This window comes from Hyaena hyaena, unplaced genomic scaffold (assembly GCF_003009895.1).
Source record: "Hyaena hyaena isolate Hyena2069 unplaced genomic scaffold, ASM300989v1 scaffold_1210, whole genome shotgun sequence".
NCBI classification, from domain to species: Eukaryota; Metazoa; Chordata; class Mammalia; order Carnivora; family Hyaenidae; genus Hyaena; species Hyaena hyaena.
This window is the reverse complement of record NW_024081845.1, coordinates 158,906-178,972: the sequence shown is the minus strand read 5'-3', so window position 1 is coordinate 178,972 and position 20,067 is coordinate 158,906. Positions and strand designations below refer to the sequence as shown.

At 39.9% G+C, this 20,067-nt stretch overlaps 1 protein-coding gene across 2 annotated transcripts; it reads right to left on the bottom strand.

The window, feature by feature from the left end:
- Nucleotides 1–518: 518 nt before the first annotated feature.
- On the bottom strand, nt 519–19,658 carry LOC120224629 (lanosterol 14-alpha demethylase). 2 transcript variants are annotated; one of them, XM_039222899.1, is made up of 11 exons: nt 19,597–19,658; nt 19,040–19,302; nt 17,768–17,866; nt 13,782–13,958; nt 12,428–12,554; nt 10,768–10,942; nt 10,168–10,287; nt 9,275–9,470; nt 7,847–7,942; nt 6,614–6,782; nt 519–1,334 (listed from the first exon to the last, which is right to left on the bottom strand). In XM_039222899.1, exons 2-11 carry the CDS (start codon nt 19,211–19,213, stop codon nt 1,156–1,158), a joined length of 1,512 nt encoding a protein of 503 aa, XP_039078830.1. In that variant the 5' UTR covers nt 19,214–19,302; nt 19,597–19,658; the 3' UTR covers nt 519–1,155. The 2 variants fall into 2 exon arrangements, with proteins under 2 accessions (XP_039078830.1, XP_039078831.1); XM_039222900.1 differs by lacking the exon at nt 19,597–19,658 and adding an exon at nt 19,405–19,486.
- Between the last annotated feature and the right edge of the window lie 409 nt (nt 19,659–20,067).

Below are 20,067 nucleotides of genomic sequence, written 5' to 3'. Positions count from 1 at the left end.
CTAAATTACAGTTTAAAGTTAGTACAGAGATAGAAATTTTTTCCCCATCCCAAGTCCTAGATTCCTGAATTCTACTCACTGAAGCACACCACTTTACAATTAGTGAATGGACCATATTTTTTCTCAGAGACCATTTCAATGTGAAAAACTCAGCAGGGATCTTACCTTCAAAAATAGTTTAACATGAGTTCTCTAGCGTCTTTCCTTAGACATAAGGGAAAATATTTTAGCCTCACCTAGTGACAGCAGGCAACATGGTTAAATTACAGGTATACATAGTCAGGTCCCAAGTTATAATTTGAGCTGATTCTTGACAGGCTTCAACACAATGTGACCAATGATACTACCCACCCCGCAAAGACTCTATGTTACCTTCATCTTAAAGCCAGATTTCGAAATCTCCAAATTTAAAAAAAAAAAAACACCTAAATTAAGTTTTAATAAACAGAATAACAAATATCCCTAATTAGATTCTGGAGAGGAAGCAGGAAACCACCTAGAGCCAAAGAGAACAAACATCATCCTTTAAGGATTTTATTTTGGGCTTTAACACGTGACTGTGGAACCAGTTACATGTGCAGTCTTTATTAGTATTATGTTCTCTAGTACTTGGGAGAGTAATATAAAAACAAAACAAAAACAACTGATGGGATTCTCTTTTATCCAAGGCTTAAAATGTGAGTGAGTTTCTTCCCTACCCACTCATCCTAACTTACACACACATACACAAGCATTACCCAGTAAATAACCCAAGGTTTCAAGTATCTCCCTGGGCCTTTATACTTGTAAGATCCAGTCCATGATTTGAATACCCTGACCTACTTCCCAAGAGCTATTTTTGTTAACTTTAATACCTGGAAACTATGTTTAGAGTCTGTCAATTACCAAGATCCCCCTAGGTAATTTCTTATTAATGAACTTGATTTCCTTAAATAAGGCATATATAGTAAATGTCCATCATAAAACTATTAGGAAATACCTGAAATGCCGTTAGATTTGATGGAACCATTCAGTTAAGAAAATATAAAAACCGTAAGTTAAGCTTTTTAAAATTAAACTCAGAATATACCAGGAGTTGTTTCGTAAACTTCATTCACTTTAAATGCTTTTGCAGTTTACAGTGATGTTTCACATTTTAGTTCCTTGCAGCCTTTTTCATTTTGATCTTCGTTTGTAGCGGATAACCGGGTTTTCAGGGGTGTGAATCATGGTTGTATAATTCACAGTGGGAAAATATCCATCAATGAGATCAAATTCATATAAACGAAGCATAGTGGACCAAATTGTCTTGATTTGAACATAAGCAAAGTTCTCCCCAATACAACGATGACGCCCTATTAAAAAAAAGTTTTCATAAGAATCAGTTGAAATTTTCTCCCTTTTCACCTAGAGTGATAAATTTGAATGGACAGCAGATATAGAAATAATATAGGAAAAAAAGATGACATATTCTTTTCACATAATAGAAGTTCTAAATAGCTAAAAAAAAAAAAAAAAAAAAAAAAAATACCAGGAGATTTTCAAAATTATTTTTAGGGGAAACAGCACTTGGATAATTATATGATAAACTCTTCCAGTTAGGGTTTTTTCTTTTTTTTGAAATGTCACATGTAAGTAAGTTTAAATATATTTAAGGATTGAAATCTATGATGACAGTCTACTTTGGGAATAAACTAGAATATTCTTAGCTTCTGTCCTAAAAAGCACTAGTTAAAAGTCAATATGAACCATTCAAAACTTTCAGTCTCAATGGCACCTGGCCAGCTCAGGCAGTGGAGCAAGCGACTCTTGATCTTGGGGTTGTGAGTTTGAGCCCCACATTAGATACAGAGATTACTTAAAATGAAATATTTTTTAAAAAATTCAAATCTTTCAAAATAAGAAAAAGGGATTTAATCTCAACGCTATCAAGATCAAAACGTATAAGGTCTGTACATATAAAAGCTGTCAACGTTGATTCTAAAATGCATATGGATACAGAAATACTAATTAGAAGGGATACATGCACCCCAGTGTTTATAGCAGCAAGTTATAGAAACCGTCCAAGTATCTATCAACTGATGAATGCATAAAGACGGTGTGTGTGTGTGTGTGTACACAATGGAATATTAGCTGTAAAAAAGAATGAAATCTTCCCATTTGCAGTGACATGGATAGAAGCTAAAGAGTATTATGCTAAGCAAAATAAGTCAGAAAAGACAAATACCGTATGATTTCAACGTGTGCAATTTAAGAAAATGAGCAAAGGGGGGGAAGCAAGAAACAGACTCTTGGAGGGTCTGAGTGAGTCAGTTAAAGCATTCAACTCAGGGTCAGTTCATGGTCTCACAGTTTGAGCCCAGCAATGGGCTGTCTACAGTCAGCACAGAGCCCACTCCAGATCCTCTGTCCACCCCCGCTCCCCTCCTCTGCTCATGCACATGCACATTCTCTCGCTCAAAAATAAATAAGCATTTAAAAAAAGAGACTCTTGGGGCACCTGGGTGGCTTAGTCGGTTAAGCGTCTGACTTTCGTTTGGGTCATGATCTCGCAGTTCGTGGGTTCAAGCCCCGCATCGGGCTCTGTGCTGACTGCCAGCTCAGAGCCTGGAGCCTATTTCAGAGTCTGTGTCTTCCCCTCTCTCTGACCCTCCCCTGCTCATGCTGTCTCTCTCTCTCCTAGAAATAAATAAAAATATTAAAAAAAAAAAAAGACTCTTAATTGTAGAGAACAAAGTTACCAGCGGGGAGGTGGGTGGGAGGATAGGGGAAATCGATAGGGATTAAGGAGGGCACTTATGATGAGCACCAAGTGATGTAAGAAATTGTTGAATATATTACTGTACACCTGAAACTAATATTAGATTGTATGTTAACTAGATTCAAATAAAAACTTTTAAGGGAATACATATGGAAACACAAAGGAGGACCCAGTATATCCAAAGCAGTCTTGGAAAAAAAAAAAAAAAAAGACAACTTAAAACTTCAAATCTGAATTCAGTACTAAAAGTGCAGCAACTGCAATACCAACTTGTAATAAACAGGTACTTGTTCCTCCCATTCTTGGCAGAGAGCTCCTCAAACATCTTGGAATTTAAGTGAAGAGAGCAATAAAAGAAGAAGACTTTTTATTCAAAACAGGCCGATTTCAACCACACTTGAGTTTGTTAATGAGATCACTTTTGGAAATGCCCTCAGAGTGGGGCCTGACTCCCAGGGGAACCAACTCAGTGATTAGAGGGTTAGAACTTTTAGCCCCCACCCCCTGACCTCTAGGATGGAGAGGGACTGGAGGTTGAATTCATCACCAATGACTGATGATGATTTAATCAGTTGTGACTACATAATGAAGCCTTCACAAAAATCCCTATAGAATGGAAGGACTGATAGGTAGTACCGAGAAAGATTTCCAGGTTGTTGAGCATGTAGAGGTGCCCGGAGTGTGGTGTACTCAGAGGACATGAAAGTTCTGTGCCCCTTCCCCCATACCTTGTCTTATGCATCTCTTCAATCAGCTGTTTTGAGTTGTAGCCTCCCTTTGCAAGAAACTGTTAATCCAATAAGTAAACTTCTGAGTTCTGTGAGCCATTTTAAGAAACTGTGCAACCCCAAGGAGGGGATCCAGAAAACCTCTGGCTTCCAGCCAGCTGGTCAGAAAAACAGGCAGCAACCTGAACTTGCAATTGGTATCTGAAATGATGGGGAGTAGGGGGAAACTAATGGGACTAAGCCCTTAACCTCTGAGGTCTGTGCTAACCCCGGGTAGATAGTGTCAGAAATGAACTAAATTGTAGGACACCCAGTGGGTATCCATAGAGAATTGGTGTGGGGGGAAAACACACATTTGGTGACCAGAAATGTCAATAAAGTGTTCTCAGAGTAGAGAAGAAATTGGGTTTTTCCCTTTCACAGCAATTTGGTCTTGGATGGGGCTCTACCTATAGATCAGTGGAAGAAAGCAAAGAGCCAAGACATACTTTTATGGTTATTTGATTGTCAACAAAGGCACTAAATAAAGCAAGCAAATGAAGAACAAAGTCTTTTTAACACAGTGCGGGAATAACTAGATATCTAACATTTTAAAAAAACAAAAAACAAACCCAAACCCCAATTCCTGTCTCACACTATACTCAAAACCTAATTCCAGATGGATCATAGACTTAAACCATCAATTTTTTTATTATTATTTTTGGTTTTTGGTGACCCCAACGTGACTTGATAAAACCAGCAAATTTTAACAGAAGAAGAGGCGAATGTCATCATGACTGGGGGCCAGGCCAAGGTTTTTAGACAGGACCACAGGGAGGTTATAGGCTTACAGGGAGACTGGTTACAGGATTATTTTTGTTTTTTTGAGAGAGAGTAGGGGAGGGACAGACAGAGCGAGAGAATGTTAAGCAGGCTCCATGTCCTGCATGAAGCCTGACCGGGGCGGGGGGGGGGGGGGTGGAGACACAGGGGCTCTATCCCACAGCTGTGAGATGACCTAAGCCAACCACCCAGGTTCCCCTGCTGGGTTTTTAAAATGAGCTCTTTCTCATATTTTGAAATTAAATGATCTTTAGTGGTTACCTCCAGTGAAGACAGAAGACTTTAAGTTTTTATTTATTTTGAGAGAGAGAGTCCCAAGCAAGATCTGCACTATCAGCTTGGAGCCTGATGCAGGGCTCAATCTCACAATTGTGAGATCATGACCTGCGCCAAAATCAAGGGTCAGACATTTAACCCACTAAGCCACCCAGGAACCACCAAAAGATTATTTTTAATAGCTGCAAACTAGAAGTATCCTTGAATTAACAAAAAAAAATGGATAAATTCACAAAATGTAATATGAATAAGCTACATGCTATATGCACCAACAGAAAAAATTATACAATTGCAAAGTAAAGGAATGACTGAAGAAAGTGGACATACTTAACATGATCATATGGGGTAGAACAGTGTCCCCTCCCTCCTCCCCAAATTCACATCCACTCAATTTCAGAATGTAACGTTGTTTGGAAATCAGACTTTGCAGATATAATTAGTTAAGATGAAGTTACACTTGGTTAGAGTGAACCCAAAATCCAAGGCCACTCTCTTTCAAAAGAAAGCAATGGAAAGACTCAGACACCCGAAGGGCAGGAGGCCATCTGAAGACAGAGGCAGGGACTCGGGTGAATACTGCTACAGCCAAGGAATGCCAAAGATTGCCAAGAGCCAGTGCAAACTAGGAACAAGCAAGGAAAGACTTCCCTAAGAGCCTTCAGAGAGAGCAAGGTCCTGCCAATGCCTTGATTTCAGACTTCCAGCCTCCAGAAATGTGGGAGAATAAATGTCTATTTTTTTTTTGTTTTTAATTAAAAAAATTTAAGTTTATTTTTGAGAGAGAGCATGAGGAGGGGAGGGGTGGGGGGGATCCCAAGCAGGCTCTGCAGTGTCATTGTGGAGCCCAACATGTGGCTCAAACTCAGAACTATGAGATCATGACCTGAGCCGAAACCAAGAGTCAGACACTTAACCGAATGAGCCACCTAGGTGCCCCTAAAAGTCTTCTGGTTTGTGGGAGATACAGTAGTCCTAGGAAACTAACACAATGATGAAAGATTTGAGGGAAGAGTCATTCAGATAGCTCAGAGATACAGAATATGGCTTCAGAGAACACAGTTAGGACTGACTATAAATGTGATGTTAAAAGGAAACAGATGGCAGTTTTTGTTGTTTTTTTAAACGTACACACCCAGTGTGGGACTTGAACTCCCAACCCTGAGATTGAGTCACGTGCCCTACTGACTGAGCCAGCCGGGCACCCCCAGATTATAGCTCTAATACAATTTTTTAAAAATGGGAGCAGTCTAGAAAACTTAAGTGAGCTGCCATAGAAGGTAACTGAGCAACCTGTTACCTAAAGAAGTTCAAGTGGAAGTCAGGTAACTGAATATCTGGGACTCTTTCATATGAGATTTTGTACACCATATTATTAAGTATGTTTACAATTTAATAAGATCTGAAGTTCCTAAGGAACTTTTTACTTTCCTTTACCTGTGGAAAAAGTGTTACCAATGACAAAAAAAAAAAGGTCATGCCACTTAAAATCTCTGGGAAGACTGAAAAAGAAGCCCTAGAATATAGTTTAATCTGCAGAGTACCAGTGAACTGAGAAATTACTGCAGGAACAAGGGTCTGCCTGGATAATATAAGGGTCTTAATTGAAATGCAGCAGTTTGCAAGCTTATGCACAACCTGACCAAATTTAAAGACCATTTTATCTTAGGGACGTAGGCAGAGAACCGAAAAGTTAACAATCCAGAAAAGCTTCAATTTAAAGACTGCTTTTACTCTTTTCTGACACACTGATAATGTTATATTTAGTCTGAAATAACTGGGAAAAGAGAGTGAACTATCAAAATTAACCCTGATAAAACTAAATTGGTTAGAAGGTAAAAGAACATTATGTAGGAATTAGTAAAACTATTTCCTTTAGTACAAATAAAGTACTTTCTCTAACTTGGCAAAGATTATACTCCTACAGATATTTACAGGAATGTCCCTATGAGAAAAGGAAGATATTTATAAATAAAATTCACATGGGGTATTTTGACATACATAAACACATTCTCAGAACTAACATTTCAAATGTAAAATGGTATCTTACCAGCTCCAAATGGCACATAGGCAAACTTCTCTCCTGATGCTGGATTGTCCTGTAAGTAGCGATCAGGATTAAAGTCCAGACGTTCTGCCCATGAGTCTTTAAGTCTTTGATTGACAGTGGGAGAAACGCACACCTGATGTCCTGGAGGAATGGTATACCCTGCCACAGTCTACAAAAGAAAGCAACGCATTTCCTTAGATAATAAAACAATATTCTACCAACTAACCAGACCACTGTGTAATAAAGCATTAACACACATGAGCTATACATAGATTTAAAAACCAGCTAGATGGTAGGCTAGCTAAAAATTATTTTATTTTTAAAAAACTTTTTTTAATGTTTTATTTATTTCTGAGAGAGAGAGAGACAGGGTGAGCAGGGGGAGGTCAGAGAGAGAGGGAGACACAGAATCTGAAACAGGCTCCAGGCTCTGAGCTAGCTGTCAGTACAGAGCCTGACGCAGGGCTCGAACCCACGAACCGTGAGATCATGACCTGAGCCGAAGTCGGACGCTTAACCAACTGAGCCACCCAGGCGCCCCAGCTGAAAATTATTATAACTCAAGATAATTTACAAGTGACCCAACACTGGACTGGAAATAGTAAAAAGCCATAAATGCCTCAGAGGTAGCAGAGGGATTTCAAGGAGCCTTTCATAATCCAATTCATATACTTTCATACTGTCAGATTTTTTTAACAACAAAACAGGTTTTTTTCTAAACCAAGAAAAAATATATTACCATTTTAAAAACCCTAATTGTTAAGTAAAAATGCAGGGAACAGATTAGCATGTATGTTCTCTATAATTATATAAAAATATCTATATAAATAGAATATATATAATTATATATCCAGAGTTAGAATATATAAAATTGAAATTACATGGAAATGGTTATTCTTTTCTAATCAGAAAAATTCTCTTTCCTATTATTTCTGCCTTTTGAAAATTAAAAACTGGGTGCATGGAAGGGGAAATCTTTTTTTTTTTTTTTTATGTTTTATTTATTTCTAGGAGAGAGAGAGAGAGAGAGACAGCGTGAGCAGGGGAGGGTCAGAGAGAGAGGGAGTCACAGACTGAAACAGGCTCCAGGCTCTGAGCTGGCAGTCAGCACAGAGCCCGACTCGGGGCTCGAACCCACGAACCGCGAGATCATGACCTAAGCGAAAGTCGGACGCTTAAGCGACTAAGCCACCCAGGCGCCCCTGGAAGGGGAAATCTAACGAAGAGACTCACCTGAGGGGTTTTGGCCATTCTCATCATAGTCATAATAGGAGGTCGAAGTCTTAATGTTTCTTTTATACAGCGATCAAGTACATTTAGATCCTTCAGCTAAAAAGGGAAAACATTTCCTGACTTTTACAAATTTTAACTTACTTCAGTAGTACACAGTATTATTTAAACCTCTAGGTTATCATAAGATAGTTTATAATCTGGTAGAAGTACAGAAGTAACTAGTTCAGTTGCTGAGATTATCATGTTCTGTTACTATCCACAGCCAAGACAAAGGAGGTAAGATACCAGTAAGAGAGGTAATCACCGTCAAGAATGGAATAGTAAGGACCTGCAAAAATTTGCTTGTCCAAAAAATGAAAACACTAGCAAAAATTCTCAGTGTCGGCTTTTTCAAAACCTATAATTAAATGCTTAGAGTGGCATTATTCATAATAGCCAAAAGGTATAAACCCAAATGTTAATCAACTGATGATGAATAAACAAATGTGGCATATCCGTGATGGAGTATTACTTGGCAATAAAAAAGACCAAAGTACTGGTACATGCTACAACATGGGTGAATCATGAAAACATGCCAAGCAAAAGCAGCCAGTCCCATTTTATAAGAAATGTCCAGAATAAGGCAAATCCATACAGGCAAAAAGTAGATTAGTGGTTGCTAGACACAAGAGAGATGGAGCTTGACTGCTAATGGGTACCAGCTTTCCTTTGGAAGTGATTTAAGCGTTCTAAAATTATGATGCCTTCACAGTTCTAAATATACCAAAAAACACTACATTGTACACTCTAATTGGATTCTATGGTATTTAAGTTATGTATCAATTAAGCTATTGTTTTAAAAGTTACTAGATCAGGAATGAAAAAGACATCACTGCTAACCTTACAAAAATAAAAAGGATTGTAAGAGAATACTGTAACAATTGTAAACTAACAAATTAGGTAATCCGGATGAAATGCATAAATTCCTACAAAGACACAAACTGAAGACTCAGGATGAAACAGAACACGTGAACAGATCTATAGTAAGTCGTCAAACAACTTCCCACAAAGAAAAGCAGACTCAGATAGCTTCAATGGTGAATTCTAACCAGGCATATAAGAATCAATACCAATCCTTCAGAAACTCTTGCAAAAAAATAAAAGAGAAAACACTTACAAACTTATTCTATGAGACCAGCATTACTCTGATACCAAACCTTGTCAAAGACATCATGATAAAACTACACATTCAAAAATAAAAAATAAAACTACACATTAGTATCCCTTATGATTAGATCCTAAACTCAACAAAGTACCAGCAAACTGAATCCAACATTAAGACGTTTCAGGGAGGGTTATGCGTAATTTTCTAAAAATAAAGAATTTAATCAATTTAACCATTAGATACTCAAAGTCATAAGGCAGCAATAAAACTCAAAATCCACAAACCTGGTCATAAGTTAGAGGAGGCAGGTCTTCTCCGCAGACTATTTTCTGTTCTAAATAGCATTTTTCTTGAAGTGTTTTGTCTCTGGCCAGAAAGAAGCCCATCCAGGCACTCGTAGTTGAGGATGTATGCTGCCCCGCCAAGAGCAGTCCAATAAGCATGCCGGCCACTTCATCATCTGTCAGAGGACGCCCATCCCTGTGGAATCAATCACAAACAAAATTTACCGCTGTGGCAGACTCATCTCATGCCTCAACGTTTTTTTATTTTTTAGGTTTATGTATTTATTTTGAGAGAGAGAGTGTGCAAATGGGGGAGAGGGGCAGAACCCCAAGCAGGCTCCGTACTGTCACAGTGGCGCTTGATATGGAGTTTGAAACAGAGAGCAGGGGAGAGGCAGAGAGAGAATCTTAAGCATAAGCAGGATCCATGCCCAGCACGGGGGCCGACAAGGGGCTCCATCCCATGACTTGGAGATCATGACCTGAGCCGAAATCAAGAGTCGGAGGCTTAACCCGGTGAGCCACAAAGGCGCCCGTTGCCTCAACATTTAAATAGGCACGGTGAATACAATTTTTCAGGTAGAATAGTCTCTTGCATTTGCCCATCACAAGTAAGAATTTTCCCCTCTTAAGGAGACAGATGAAAGAAAAATAAAATTTTGATTACAAAAGCCTTCCCTGCAGTTTATCAGCAAACTTTTTACCATGCACAGTCACTGGGACTTCAGTAGGCATAGCATCCCAGTATTTTAGGTCTCATCCATTGAAAAAGTCCAAGGGTGATAGCTACTAATTTTGTCACCATCATTACTTTTTAACTGGAGATATTATTTAACTATGTTTTAATGTGTAATTTCCTGCATTAGCATGACACATGCTAAAACAGCTCTTACTTATAAGTAGAATCTAGTAAAGTTTGGAGAATGTCATCAGGTTTTTCTTCTGACTGTCTGCGTCTCTGGATTGCTTTATAGAAAATATTCTTGATCTCTCGATGAGCTCTGTCCCTGCGTCTGCAATTCAAAGATGAAAATAACTAAAAAATAACATTTTGAAAATAAGCAGTATAAAATGAAAATCACAGTATAGTTATAAGAAGACAGAGAAAATTAAAGCCACTAATACTTCAAAAGAAAGATACTTCACAATATACTATAAAAGTCAAATATTTTCAAATAAGGGCATAGAGAGGTGTATCACCTTCAGATAGAGTCCAGAGACTTTTCTGACTACAAGGAATATGTGAGATAAGTAGGTTTTAAAATATTCAAACAGCTAGACAATAAATTGCTTCTTTAATAAACAGAAACTTACCTTCAGTGCGCTCACTATATACAGAAAATGTCTCTTGAATTCTTATAGAAGAATGGGGGCTCATAATTTCCCAATTTGTCTGTTTTATGTTTTTTATTTTTTTAATCTTTAACATAAAGCATACCGATGATACAGCAGTTCTACAGTGAAATAAGCAAGTACAGTTTCTTTATCCATACCTGAAACTAGGCAAAGGGAGCCAACCTGGCAGCAGCCAGGCTGCATGGCTGAAACCTCCATCCAAATCTGCATACAGTTGTGCCACTTTCTCATTGAGCTGACTTCTGATTTCCTTTCCATGCAAACAATGGCTAGCTGTTAAAATTATGAGCTCAGAAAGAGCTTCAAACAAATCTAGAGGAAAAAAGATCACTCCCATTCTATTACCAAATATTTTTTTGAAATGTTTTCTTAGAGATATAAAATCATTATAAAAAGGAAAACTGAGAACAAAATCAAGAACAAAATCCTGTTCATATCATCAAAAAAAAAGCCTAGACAGACAGATATGTGGACACAACAAAGAGAGGCAAGAAACTCATGATGGGTAGCACTCCCGGGTGGCCAAAACAGAGGCCACAAAGACATCTCTAAACCTCACTCATAATTCTTCAACTTGAAAAGATAAATTGAATATAAAAATGAATATGGCTGCAGGAGTTTCAGGCCGCAGTAGAACAAAAGCAGTAAAAGGTTATTTAGTGCATAGGAGGTGCTTCCCAAAGAACAGCAGTCCAAAGACTGAAGAATGGGTTATTTCCCAGGTCAAAAGCAGGAAAATCATGACTACAATTTGAAGTCTTAACCATATGTGAAAGAAAACTAACTAATCACCACTTAGTGTATCCCAAATTGGAGACCAGTGCATCAGGCAGGCATATTTGGATGACATTTAAATGTCATAAAATTTTGTTACACCTTGCTGTTTAATTCCACATGTACCAAATGAACTTCCAGTTATCACCTGGCTTTCCAATGAGTTGCCAATCAAGTTTAGCAAATTCTGGTGTTCTCAGTGCTGCAACTTTGTGTCACTTGTATTCATTAAGTTGGCATTCTAGCTTATACATCAGCTTGTTGTATGGTTAAAAACAGATCACATCAACTTTAGGTATATGAAAAACAAAATCAAATTTCTGGACCTTTTACAGAAACTGAAGACCACGCCCAGAAGAACACAACGACCTACAAAAAGGTCTTGATGCTCTGCTGGCAGATGTTGCTTCCTGCTTTGTTTTGGGCATTACAACTTTCTCTGAAAGGAACACTTCCTGTCCAGTGTTCACAATGGATTCACATAAATATCCAAAGAATGTCAAATTATACTCCGTATACTCTGTACATAATATTTGTGAGAGAGCATATCATACATTTGGTGGTAGAGTAAACCTATGTATTTAAATTTACTTTTTTCATGAAATAAATCATTCTCATAAAATATTAAATAAGGTATTATATATAAAATCAAATCATTTAGATTTTTACTACCCAATGGGGGTTTAAAGTTATTTTATTTATTGTCTTAAAATGACCTCGCAAAAAGTTTTACATTCAGTTGATTTCAAACTTTAAAAAACCATTTTTATATTATTTGTACAAATGAGTTGAGAAAACTGCATGTTAGATAACCCATTTTAAAAGTTTTGTGAAATGAGTGGCAATAATCACTTCCTCTCAGGTCTTTTTAACTCTATGGTTATCAAAACATGTTCTTTCCATTAAATCTAGGAGGTTTTACAAATGCTGTAGTTTTTTTATACACACCACATAGTCTTATACTTCTAGTCACAAAAAAGTAGAAATATTAAGATAAATGAAAAACCAAAACATTTTGCTTACTTTTTTCTCCACTTTCGCCCCAACTTTGAAAGTATTCCTTTGTTTCTTTTTCAATTATAGAAACATGCTGTCTAAAGTGGGCTATGTTAAGGCCACTTTTTAACATTTTCTTCTGCTCCAAAAACACCTTAAAAATATTAATGGTATAATACCAAGCATTAAAACACATTTTTGTTTTATCACAAGATTTATTTAGACTATTATAAGAACTCTGTAACACTCAAAGAAAATATTCTGAAAAAAAAGTTGAAAAAATAAAAAGGATTTTTTTTTAACTACATCAGACATGGGAAACTTAGAGCATTTACGCAGATCTGAAGTAACATGTGGAGAAACACTTGGTGTGTGGGCCCTAGACTAATGATAAATTAGGAACCCCACCTCCACCTTCCTTCCTACATATGTTTTGCCACTTCTCACCTCAGGGCTTCCCTCTCCTATCCTGATATCTGCTGGTATTCCAACCCAACCCAGATACCAACACCATCTCCCAAAGGTTCATTACGCCTTGATATCATTTTTATCCTACTTCACATATTCTCCCACTCTATTCCCAAACAAGTATCATTCCTTTCATGATCTTCCAGAAGTTTAATTGCCATTCAATATAGTCTGACTGAAATAAACTCACTCTAAGATAAAACTAATGCTTTTAACCCACTGGGACATTTCTATTTTAAGAATCTTAGCAGCAGTATGAAAAATGAATAGATATATCTGACCACAGGGATTTTCCAGGGCTCTTGCTTTCAGCCTTGAGGAGCCATTTATTCCCCCGCATGCCCTCCTCCCCCATCCCCAGAAATAACACTTGATGTTACCCCCAACTGCTGCACTGGGATACCAGGTAATGTGTGGTAGGATCTCAGCCAGAGCCCACATCAAGCAATTGAGCCAATGATCTCATTTGCGTTTTGCATCAACTTGCAGCACTTCAATAGTAGACTTTAGGAGGGGGAAAGAAACCACACAAGCTTCTAAAAGCCAACAATCTCTAGCTCAAAACAAGTTCTTATGCTAGAATTTCAGGCAGGAGTGGGATGGTAGGAGGCTCTTCTGACGAAATAATGGGATTTTCTTGTCACCCACTACAAATTCCAATATGCTGTTATCATTGGTTGTATTTCTTTGTGCAGGAAAACGCTGAAAATTGCTTAGCCCATGCCTGCGACTATAAAACAAATATCCATTCTTTGTCAGTTACCCAGAGCTTTTCGTCTTTTGAACGTCTCATTCTTCAGATTTTTGAACCAAGCAATGAATTGTCTCTACATTTTCCATGTACAATATTACACTACTACCTATAAGATTATAGTATAGATGTGCCTTTCTTGGCGAGAAGAGCATCACTTACTGGATTAGGCACATCGTATGCAACTCCCTTCCCAAATACGGGTGTTGTCAGGCGACTGTAGACATCTTCTGCATTCAGGTCTTCATTTTTACTATTAAAAAGCAGTGCAGCAGCATCACTCCCCAGAAGGTAAGTAAATGTCTTGCCCACCATGGTAAAGCTAAATACGGGTCCATACTAAAGAAAGAAAAGTAGCCTTAGTGATGATGCTAAAAAATATGGAGCACTAAAGAATTACTACCTTCTTCATTTTTGAAAATCAAAACATGCGTAAGCCTTTATGCAGTTATTCACCCAGTCTTTGTGCAAATTTATAATTACGTTCATCCAGTTCCAAATGAAATATGAATTAACTTTCATTCTGCTTTTTTCAGTTTATACTGAAAATATTTACTATCCTTTAAACAGACATAATTTAATATTCTTTCATTACTGGACAAATGGGTGATGTGTCAGTTTTTTCATTATGGATAATTCTGCAATGAGTATCGCTGAGTATATAGATTTTTTTTTTCCCTTGCTTAAAAAGAAACTTATAGGAGTCACCAAAGGTTATGACCTTTACATTATTATACAAGTTACAGTACTTGCTGTGTAAAGACCTCAGAAGTTTAGTTATCCATTTTACTAATGTCTCACCAACACTGAATGATTTCATTTTTAAGTTTTTGTTAATCTGCTTGAGTGTTAAATGCTTTCCCTTGCTGCTTTGTGATTATTATTGAAGACCAGGCTCTGAGGACACAATCGTGAACAAAAATACTGTTCCAGACCCATGACACTTACTCTACATTGAAAAAGATACCACTTAATCAAATAATCATATTAACAAATGTAAAACTGCAAATGTAACAAATACTACAGGAAGGAAAGCAACTCTGTGATAAAAGAACTGATACAAGGGGGACCAAAGAGAGGAAAGGCCACCTGAGCTGAGGCTCGAAGGAGAAGGAATCAGCACGGTGGGCAGGCATGCACAAAGGTCCTGAATGAGAGAGTGGAGGAAAGGAAGGATGAGCATAGAGTCTGCAGGGCCTACACCACAGGAGTCTCATAAGCCATATTCAGCGGTTTTTTCCTTACAAGGAATGGAAAGCCATGGGAGATGTTAACCTGCATGTAGTATATACACTGATGTATACATATTTTAAAAAATGATCCCTCTAGCTGTTATGGGGACAAGAGGGAGGAACAGGAGCAGAAAGCATATCAGAAGAGGAGTTAGAGCCTATTAAAGGAGACTGATGATGTAAACTTGCCACATGGTAATGGGGGGCAATGCACATAGAAGCAGATGAATGTGGAGTTATTCTGGAGAGAGAATCTGCAGACGGCAGTAGACAGAGGGAGAGGGAAGTATCAAGAATGAATCCTAGGCTTCTGGTACACTTCAAAACAGAAACAACAAGGGTGAGAAGAAAGAACAGGACACCAGGATTGGAGAGACAAAAACCAAGGATTAGACTCTAGAAATACTGGATTTCTGGTGCCTTTGAGATAACTCAGAAAAGAATCATGTTAGAGGTGAACATCCAGGTCTGGAGCTCATTAATTTGGGTGTCCACATATGGCTGCTCACTGAAGCTGCAGGTAGAGAGGAGATCACCTAGGAAAGACTAAAGGCCAAGGACCAAACCTCCTTGAACCCCAACAGTAAATGCCCAGGCATGAGCCCACAAATGATGGAGAGAAGACACGGGGAAAAAAATGAGAGAAGCCACATTTAAGGAGGAGGGAGTGGTTGTGGTAACCAGTGACAAATACAGCTGAGAGGTCAGGTTCATTGAATTAGGACATGGAGTGCATTAATCAAAGGTGGACTAAAGAGTAAACATCAGATGTGGGAACAGAGACAGTAAGTACAGAAAACTTGCTAACGGGGTAAGGACATGAGAGGAGACTGAGCGGTCAACAGAAGCTCTAGTCCTTTTGACCTTTGAAACTTTTTTCAGAGAAAATGGGAAAGATCCAGTTGAAGAAGTCACTATAGTAAGAAGAAAAACAGCATAATGTTCCGGAGACAAAAGATGGATTGAGACTTTAACTTTCGATAGGAAACAAAATAGTAAAAACCAAGGTGACAGTACATAGTCGGCTAGAGCCCAAGATTCTGGAGCCAAACTACCAGGGTTCACATCCTGGCTCCTCGCATTAGTTGTTGTGACCTTGGTCCTACAGAGAACTTAACTTCTCTGTACTTCAGTTTCCCTTATCCATAAAATGGAAATCTTGATCTATTGTCAAGATTAAATATATCATATACATGATATGTCTGTGTATATTGGATATAGACATATTACAGAAGAGCGTGTTGGCCAAAAAGCGTGTTGGCCAAAATAAACATTACATGTGTCGTATTACTATTATTATTATTAAAAGCATACAGAGTCATAAATCAGACCATGTATAAATCCTGCCTTTGCCACTAACCAGCAGTGAGCCCAAGAGCAAATTATATAACATGTTTCTCAGTGTTATCATATATAAAATGGATATACCTGAAAGAAATTTGGGGAGCTTCAGTGAGATAAACTGTCTAAAGCACCCAGTATTGGCACGAAGTGTTTTATAATTAGTGTAACAGGAAGAAAAGACAATGTATGTTGAAAGTGGGAGCATGACAGTTCTCTTTGGATGGTTCTATAGCTCTCTTTAAAGAGGAGACAGAGTCGGGGCGCCTGGGTGGCTTAGTCGGTTAAGCGTCCGACTTTCGCTTAGGTCATGATCTCGCGGTTCGTGGGTTCGAGCCCCGCATCGGACTCTGTGCTGACTGCCAGCTCGGAGCCTGGAGCCTGTTTCAGTCTGTGACTCCCTCTCTCTCTGACCCTCCCCTGCTCATGCTGTCTCTCTCTCTCTCCCCTAGAAATAAAAAAAAAGAGGAGACAGAGTCATCTATTTAGAAGTTTAGGAGACTAAGGTGTGAATGGTCACTGTGGCAAGTACAAAGTTTGCCAACCATACTTTAGCATAATACGATTGTTGAGCAGTGTTGAACTTTCATTCAAGGTAGGGAATCATGAAGTTAGGAAGCAACTAATCTGGTGCAAGGACGAAGAAAATGACTAATAGCCTCCCTCCAAGATTGGGATTTTACCATGTAAGTAAGATGAAAAGGAAACATATGATATTGGCCAAAGTGTAACTGAAACGATGCACCACGGTGCCAGACTGGAAAAAAGAAGGAAAGTAAAGAGGCTAGTAATAGATCAGGAAAAAGTAAATGGGACAATGGACTGGAAGATCTAATGAGGCCAAAGAATGGTTACAATGGAAGGAGCTGCACAGGCAAGCTGGGAAAAGAAGTTGTGGTTTAAGAATAAAGTGTCTTAGGGGCGCCTGGGTGGCTTAGTCGCTTAAGCGTCCGACTTTCGCTTAGGTCATGATCTCGCGGTTCGTGGGTTCGAGCCCCGCGTTGGGCTCTGTGCTGTAATTTAAAAAATTACAAAAAAAAAAAAGAATAAAGTGTCTTAAATTTATACTGTGGAAATGAAACATCTAAGAGTTGACAACCATTCAAAGTGGGACTGGAGTAAATGACTGAATCAGCACAGGAAAGCTCGTTAGAGAGAAGGCCAAAGATCTGAGTGGCCATGGCATCATCTAAGAAGACAGAACCGAAGTCACAGAAGATGTTTAAAACAGGTTAGAAAATCCCACAGATGACTGATTAAGAAAAAGAAGGGTCAATCAGTATCAATTTTAGCAATCAAGTACAAAATTTAGGCTAGTGATGTTTAGACCATAGCTGCCAGAACTACAAAACTACAGGTTTCCTCAGGTGATGTCTCAGAGATCGCCCAGGACGTGGAAAGGTTAAGAGGGTCTCGAAGACCCTTCCAATTCTTAAGCAGGAGAAGCTCTAATTTAATCTGTTTCCTATACTGGGGATAAGCACAAGATTACAAAATTTTTTTTAATGTTCTACCATCTAAAAGAAAGTTTGAAAAGCACTAATTTCGTTTCCTGTAATTGTTTGGAAGACTTACCTTCTCATATGCATTTTCTAGGAATTCAATTGGACTTTTCCCAAATGCTATGGCATGTCCAAGAAATGGAATTGGAGAGGAAATGTATGGTGGACTTTTCTGCAAGAGAAAACAAAATTTGAACTCACATTTCATTCCAAAAGAGAAATCCAGTTTAGGTTCATGACCAAACAAATGAAATTTACCACAAGTACTAAAAAAGTTACCAAAAAAATAAAGCATCAATAGTAACTTAAGAACAATTAAACTGCAAAGATCTTAGGAGTAGCCATAGTAAACAGAAACGCAGAATGGTGTAAGAGAAATGACTAGATAAATGTAACATAAATGACTAGACAAACACAAATTGCAACTAAACATGCTAAACTGTCCAGAATATTTATTTGTGGCTCGAGACAACTTTCTTAATCAATAGCAGCGAGGGTGGGGGAACAGGACAATCAAGCAACAGTATCTTCACCACTACCACTCACAATTTTAGTCCCAGAATCTTGCCTAAAGAAGGTATAGAAAAAGACAAACAGTAACTTGAAGTACAGAAAGTGAAATGTTTAAGAAGCTACGTTTTTATTAGTAAACAGAACACATCTCATCCACTGATTTTTTTTTTTTTTCAAAAAAAGGGTATATGAGCCCTAGCAGGAACGCTTTAGCACTCACTATAAAAGGTACTTTCATAAAGCTTAGTTCGTACATTCCATTGTTAGTAAAAGGCAGTATTTAAGAGCTACTTGGTGTTGCTGGTTAAGGATGTATTCATCAAATACATTAGGTAAGTATGAAGCTAATGATCAACAAAGGCACTAAATTACAGAAACTGAAGCTTCATTGGCATAAAGTGACAATCCAGTCACTCCCACCCTACGAGACACTCCCCCTTCATACTGATATAAGTCACCATTAGGGGCAGTGTCACAGCCCGCAGGACACTGAACCCAAGGGCAGTCATCAAGGCGACCGCCACAAGGACCGAAGCTGCCAAAGGCATCCCCACCAGGGACTCCACCAAAGTCTGTAACGCCTCTATGGTCCCTGGGGGTCCAGGCCAGCCGGGACCCCCAGCACCAAGGCGAGCAAAGTCAAGGCAGTCTCGACCACAAGCTGCAGAGTTGCGGTCACGAACCAGCCCCCAGCGCGCCCGCTGCCCCCGCCCAGCCGAGCACGGCCGTGGTCAACACCCCTTCTAGCCCTTTGGCCGCCTTTGTCACCCCGCTAATCCTTCAGCCACAGCGGTCGCTGCGTCCCCCGCCCGGATCCCTGGGGTGCACGTACCGCCCCGGCCGGCATGGGGGCTAGGTGGCCGACTGCGAGGCGGAACAGGTAGACTAGGCCAAGCGTGAAGGCGCAGGCGACTAGCAGCATGGATAGGAGGTTGCCGCCGGTCACCCGCTCCATCGCCTGCCCCAACACCGACCCGCCCGCCTGCAGTAATCCCAGCAGCAGCATCCTGGCCGCCGCAGCATCCGCTAGAGTTCGCTGGAGACGCTAGAGGCCGAGGTCGCCGCCGCTCCTCCGAATCCACGGAGCAAGAAAACCTGGCAAACGGGCGTTGGCGTTCCCAGTCGGCCCCGGCCCCCCAGCCCCCAGCTCTCCTACTAAACCCCGTCCCACCCCCTACCCATGGCTCCCACGCGCACCACCGTCGGCGTCACACAACGAGGCGGGACCCGATGCTGGCCACGCCTCTCACGTAGAACTTCAGAGCACCGAGGTCTCCTTACGCCAGGAAAGGGGGCCTGAAAAAGCAAGTTGCGCCTACGGTACGGCTAGTACAGAGACAGAGAGAATGTGAATTTACGAGGCGATCACCCCTGAGAATCGCGGACAACCTGAGCCTGAGCGCCCTGGGTGCGGGTCGCCACGATTCGGTGCGGGGAGGGGACGGGCGGAGGGATCTCAGAGCGAGGTTTGCGAGTCGACGGCGGGGACGGCAGCGCGCTCGATGATTGCACCGCGTGCGCGTGAGGTGATCTCAGCATACATCGCGTCAGCTGGGCGGGAGGCCGGAGCGCCGCCCCTCTCCGGGGCACGCGGGGCGGCCGCACCTGATCCTGCTGAAGGCCCGGGTGCTAAAGCCTCTGAGAAACCGCCCACAAAATCCGGAAAGGGAGATGGTGAAATATGCCTTTACGCTAAAGGGTGGGATGATGCCAGTCCCATCCCACCCCAATTAAAACCAGTCGGACGGGTATTAATATCCGGCATAAAGGTAACAAATCTCGGTTGTTTTCTGGATTATACAGAAACAGGTTTTCCGAAATAAATTTATTATAGGGCGTTGCAACCTTTCTGAGGCAACA